We start from the raw sequence: 6,382 nt of genomic DNA, 5'->3' as shown, positions 1-6,382 counted from the left end.
GCAAGTACCTATAGTTTTGTTTTGTTTTTCCTTTTGACTGTGCTATTCACAACTTTGCAAGTCCAAAAAATATGAAACAAAAGTAGTATGAAACTTAAGACTTAGCACTTCCACTAAATGGCATACATCAAAGGGCATCAATTCAAGGGCAAAGACTGTTGAAGCCATCATACCTACCTATCAGTCATCACTGCAATCTCATAAACCCACCGAGGTGCAGTGCTCATTCTCTGCAAGGCTCTTCCCGGAAAACTGGGCAAATTTGGTGCTCTGGGAAGAGTTATATTTAAAGAGAACTTTTCTATAGGATAGAAAATGAGCTGAACAGCCTTCCACCAGAGAGCCTTGCAGGGAGGGAGCACTGCGGCTAACAATGACAGATATACCATCAGGGTTGTTAAAAATATACAGCATCGACATGTTTTCTACTTCAATCACTTGCGCTACAACTACTAAACATGTACAAAAGACTTTTCTGACCGTTCCAAGTGGGGTTGCAGCAAGGTTAGGATCTGGAGCGAGACCTTGACCGCGATCGGGAGCGTGACCTAGAGGCAGACCTAGATCTAGACTTGGACCGGGACCTAGGCTTTGAAACAGATTTAGACCTGGAACGAGAATCTGATTTGACATTTGGTTTTGACTTGGAAATCGACCTAGACCTGGAGCGAGACACCCGACATGCAGCTGCATCCTCACCCTCACCTTTTGCCTCCTTTTTGTCAGAATCTGATTTTAGATGCTCCTTTTCTTTGGAAGCTGACCTGGACCGCTCGTGGCTGTCCTTCCTTCTCTTCTTGCTACTTGGTTTGCTGTCTCGCTTGCTGCGCCTCTTGCTTTTCTCACTCTTGCTGCGGCTCCTGCTTCTACTTCTGCTGTCATCCCTGCTTCTCTTCCTGCTTTTCCTTTTATCCTTACTGTGGCTCCTGCTCCTACTCTCATCCCTGCTCTTGCTCCTGCTTCTAGCCTTGCTAATGCTCTTCTCCCTGTCTTTGCTTCTACTCTTCTCCTTGCTCCTACTCCTCACGCTCTCCCTTGTCTCTCCCCTGTCCTTACTCTCACTCCTGCTCCTACTGTTTTCCTTGCTGCGGCTCCTGCTCTTTCCTTTCTCATCACTGTTATGGAGAGTGCCCTCAGATTTATCTTTACTTTTGTTTCGGGATTTCTCTGCACTCCTGCTGCGGCTCCTACTTTTATCCTCTTTACTTGGAGTCCTGCTTTTCTCTTTTTGGCCTCTGCTACGGCTCTTGCTTCGACTACGGCTCTTGCTTCTGGAACGGGACACAGACCTGAAAGTAGAAAGGCAACAGACAGCTCCGCTTTAGCGCGGCTTGGATTTGACTAGCACTTCAATAGTGTGCATAATACGGTAGGGAAAAGAAAAAACAAACAGTGTTCCTCCTGTAAATTTAGGATGACGCTTCTCATTGAAGTGGGTAGCCCCCCTTTCTTCCAACACAAAGACATACCTGGATCTCGATCTAGGCTACTGCTGCCACTGCGGCTCCTGCTCTTATGAGAATGCCTGCTTCGAGAGCGAGACCTGGAACAAAACGAAGCAGCTTAACATTAGGACATGCCCATGGAGAGCTTGTGATTCCTTGGTCCCCTGTGGGTAAAACCCCATAGCATTAAAGCACCTTTCAAGCAGCCGAATGGTAAAAGCATTACACAACACGGTTACAAACTTAGAGTACCCTTCTCCCCACTGCTCATCCCCTGCTGCCACGTCTGGAAGTGAGCAGGGCTGCTAATCTGGAAGAAAATACACACCCTTATTTTAGGTAGGGAAGCGACAATCACTTTCCCAATCAAGTCAGAGTTTGAAGGGAGTGAGACCCTAGGACAAAGCTTTGCCTTCAGGCTTTGATTTCATAAGCAAGCTGTTCTATGAACAGCAGCAGTTTGCCTTTTCTTGCGACAACAAGTTCTACCCCAGAACGGAAAGGGGAAAACCCTCGGTGTTGCGTGCCGAAGCAGTTCTCTCGATCATACCACGAAAGCAGCAAATCTCTAAGAAACGGGAAAGGGGTGGGGGTTTCCAAGCTGAGAAAGAGCTGTTAGTCCTGGGGCTTATAGCAGAACACAATGTTCAGAGCCAAAGCGTTAAAAGCACCTTCTGTTTCATTCTGCACGCACAGCTCCACCTGCCACGCAGCCTTCCCCTGCAAGACAGCAAGGACCGTGGACTTGATGTAGCTGGGGAAGAGGAGTAGCACGCTGTCGGGCGTTCAGCGAGCAGATACACACGTTCACCAAGGAAGACACCTCTGAACAGAGGCCTCGTTTCCCTTGGTTACTTGCGGGTAACTACTACACTCTCAGAAACTAGATTTCTTGACAACTCTCGACACTTCCAAGGTGTTTTGGAACCTGCTGTATATTCACGTAACTGCAGCTGGATTCAGCCTGAGCTACATTATAGAGAGACATACCTCGAATGGCTTCGGCTTCTGGAGTAAGAGCGGCGCCGTCTTGATCCAGGTCTGTCTTCCACTAATCTAATCTTTCTGCCATTTACTTCTGTCCCGTCCAGCTTTTCAAGGGCTCTTTTCATGTCAGAATAGGATTTGAACTCAATCACACCTTCATTTTTCCTTCCTTTGTGTGCATCTGCATATGTCACTTCCCCTGCCTGACGCATATAATCCTAGAGGAAGAGGACAGAATAACCATTGCCTTGAATCCAGAGTCAGGCTTCCAGGCTGACCCCCGCTCATTTCTGCAACGATGCTCCCTTAGCCTCTTCCATTCACACGGATCTCAGCAAGGGTTTTGACCAAACAGCATTTGCAGTGCTAACGCCAAGGTTTCTGAGCAAGCCAAATAACACTAACGATTTCAGTGTGATTAGAACCGAGGTGGTGGTGATAGTTTTGAGCTAGATGATAATTTAAGGTCTCCCATCTCGAGTCTAATATCAAATACGCTCTGGACTATGAGAAGTTACAAATTACAAAAGCGATTAAAGAAATAAAATGCTTTTCAAAGGTAACTCGGGAAAGGTGATAAAGGTCGAATATGAAGAGGGAAGAAGGCGACAGGCAAGCAGACTTCCCTTCGTCCTCCACCTAGGTAACGTATCTCATTCTGCTGGAAGAAACCCACACTCAAGTAAAAGCTCAATTCATTTTCCCACTTCATGCTTCCTGGCTTCTCTGTTTCAATTACTAAACACCTCTGTTTATTGGGGGGGGCCGCTCTGCCCCGCTGCGAGCGAGCCATCAGACAGGGCCCCCTTTCAGCCACTGCGGACTTTGGCTGCAATGGAAACGGGGCCCAAACTCCAGTCCGGTCTGGTTTTAACCCAGCTACTCCCATCTTAAGTACACTGAAATGAAAGCTACTCAAAGGAAGCAATGCATCCAGTAGAGGATTAATCATGCCATGCTCTACTTACAATTTTTAATACCAGAAGCAAAGACAAGCTACTGATGGTGTGAAGCATTAACAACAAAAGACATTTGAAGAATCTCAGTACGTACCTGAACTAGTGTTACATATTCAATTACAGACCAGTTTCTACTACGTCAAAGTTTGTTTAGAACAAATTTTACACAGCCTTAAAAGAGAACCATAAAAGAAAGCGTTCCTGTAAGAACAAGCGTTTTGAACCATTGCTGCTAAGTTTGACAAGGCAACACTATCTTTTTGCACCTACTATTGAAATTCTGCTCCCTGTCCTGCCCCCTCAAGCCATGATGGAGATAACGATGAGTCAACACTTCCCCTCCAGCCTACTCGGAGGGGCTGTGGGCTACGCAGAGATACCCAACGCTTCCACTGCTGAGAATCACCTTCCACTCCTTTGGGCTTAAGAAAATGCTAGCTTTTGGCAGAGGTTTTACACGATTGCTCATTCTGGAAGCATCCTTTCCCTGAAACTCTCTTTAGAACAGCTTGACATGGTGTAGAAATTCTTAACAGAGACTGCGCAAGAACGATGCTATCGTTTCCAAATAGCTCTAACACCTTACAAGGTGATGAGTGAAATCCAAAGTGACAAGGGCAAGCTCCTCCATCTCTAGTGAATCCTACCACTGGCGTGATTAAAGCCTGTTTTGACAGGGCTTAAAGATAAAACACATCTGTACGTGATGTTGGTTTGTATTAAGGAAAAAAGTTATTCTCCCTCTGTCCAGTGACACCAAGTCTGCAGGTGCAACTCCCAACGTCACGTTAATGATTTCAGACACGCAAATACACTTCCATATCGACTTAAGGTGTGTATCACTTCCAAAACCTACTCGTATGCACACGAGCACACAGCCTTATTAACAAGTTGGAGTAAAGAACACAGGCGTATATGAGTTTTCCTTGTTGAAACGGAAGCTAACTTTTTTACCCTTTGTGCTCTTTAATAGAGAGAGGGTAAAGAAAGGGGCCCCATACCTTAAGATCTTGCCAACTGCAGCGGCTTGACAAATTTTCCACAATCAATCTGTATTCTGTACGGGTAGGAGGACCGTACTTATCTCTTCCGCTTCTTCTATAACCATATCCACCTTTAGGAGGTGACAAGCAGACAGCAGTACTTCAGCTAGGGAAATGGAGCGCTCGCTCTACATCCCGGACGGAAACTGTTCTGCCCCGTATGTTCGCAAATACATCAAAAATTCACCCACCCGCCAGCCTACATTTGATCCCCCTTGTATAAAATGTTACACAGATCCAAAGCATTTAAAAAAAAAAATAAATTTTACTACAAGCACATAATTAAAACAATGCACACCATTATAATTACGCTACAATTAACATGCAATTAAACTTAAAAGTTATTTTTAAAACAGTTTGAAAGAAGAAACCGAATTAAGCCAGTTGACTAATGTTACTTACATTGCTTAAAGGCTTTCTGAATATCTGACATGAATAAAGCTTTTCAGGCACCTATTTCAGATTAATCTCATCTGTCTCTAACCCTTGGGATCCTCACCACCCAGGTCTAATGGGAAAAGGTTGCGGTCGTCACATGGCTTCCTTTTTTTTTTTGGTCAGCCAAGGGCCACAAAGGTCAAAGAGCCACTCATGGAAAGGTACCCCAAGGTCAGCAAATGGAACGGGCAGTCATCTTAGCCTCAAAGGACTCTTTTAATTAAAACATTGAGGTCTTTGTTAAATCTATGTTAAACATCACATTGCAAATAAACCATTCAAATAGTTAAACGAAATGATAATAATAAAAATGGTACAAGAAATTGTGTTTTATTAATTTATCAATTAAAATAGTTTAATACAACAAACAAAATAAATATTCAGATCAACAGTTACATTTACAGTTACAGAACACTATTCACAACTTCATATCATTTTCTTTTAAAATTACTTTTTTTTTAAAAAAACGAGCAAAAATGTTTTATTTAAAATAAGTCACGGATACAAATGCATGTTAGTGCTTACTGCGTCCAGAACCGTAACTGCTGTCACGACGTGGGCCTCTGGCATGCTCGACGATCACTCTCTCCCCACAGAGATCTTTACCGTTTAGCTCATAAACGGCATCATCTGCATCTCGCAGATCATCAAACTCCACAAAGCCATACCTAGGGAGAGGAGAAAGAATCACTCGGAAAGAAGGGAACCCGAGGTATCTGCGCTCGGAACCAAGTCGCACCCCGCAGCGGGTTTCTGCGGAGCCCCAAGAGCGTGCCTCCCGCGCCCTCTCCTTTAGGGGAACATCGCTTGCAAACCTCCCGAAGGACACCGACGGGTTCAGGGCCATGAGCACTACCCCCACAAAGCCAACGCGGTGCTACGCTGCACCATGCTCAATAAATAATTCAATGCATTTGCTCAACAGCAGTGAGGTTGAACTGGCATTTGACAGATATTGCAGCATATACGTTTTGTGGATTAGGATTTATCTTGATTTTTGAAAAGCCCTGGGTCCATTCCTGGTTCTAGTAGGAAGCTACCTTCAATCCCACACTTCAAATGGAAATATTCGTTCATCTCTGCGAACGCGAGTGGTCTGTACACCCTGCGTGAGAGGTCCAACAAGAAAGAAAATACAAAGGCAGGTCAGGAAAAGGGATTTTGTTTTAATCCGACTCATTTTACGCTGGACTGCGGACAGCACTGATGGTTTGGGTAAGAAATGCAATGTGCTCATGCAACAGGGCAGATCTTCCACCTGCTGAGGTACCTGCAGCTTCCCAGGCAGTGCTGGGAAAGGGTTTTATGCCTGCTATATTTCCAATATCCTAGCATCTCAGAGAGCGTGGCAAGTCCCAACCTTGTTAAGGGACTTAAAATCCAGCACCGGTAACAAGGAACAAGTTCCCTGGGTAAAAATAGAGCAAGCGAGCGCAAACGTTTAAATGAGATCTCACCCTAAAAGCAATTACTTACGAGGCGAAGTGCCTGGTACGCACCAGCACTCTCA

The 6,382-nt window shown here is 44.9% G+C and overlaps 1 protein-coding gene across 1 annotated transcript; it reads right to left on the bottom strand.

Moving 5' to 3' along the window:
- Window positions 1-799: 799 nt before the first annotated feature.
- On the bottom strand, window positions 800-5,540 carry LOC104163858 (serine/arginine-rich splicing factor 4-like; the record flags this gene model as incomplete). Its single annotated transcript, XM_009702987.1, has 5 exons — window positions 800-1,289; window positions 1,470-1,543; window positions 2,436-2,650; window positions 4,393-4,505; window positions 5,398-5,540. Coding segments are annotated over 5 exons (811 nt in total), but the record flags the coding sequence as incomplete, so codon positions are not given.
- Between the last annotated feature and the right edge of the window lie 842 nt (window positions 5,541-6,382).

This window comes from Cariama cristata, unplaced genomic scaffold, assembly GCF_000690535.1.
Source record: "Cariama cristata isolate BGI_N322 unplaced genomic scaffold, ASM69053v1 scaffold17646, whole genome shotgun sequence".
Lineage (NCBI taxonomy): Eukaryota > Metazoa > Chordata > Aves > Cariamiformes > Cariamidae > Cariama > Cariama cristata.
Note: the sequence above shows the minus strand (reverse complement) of the source record. Positions and strands in the feature narration are given on the sequence as shown.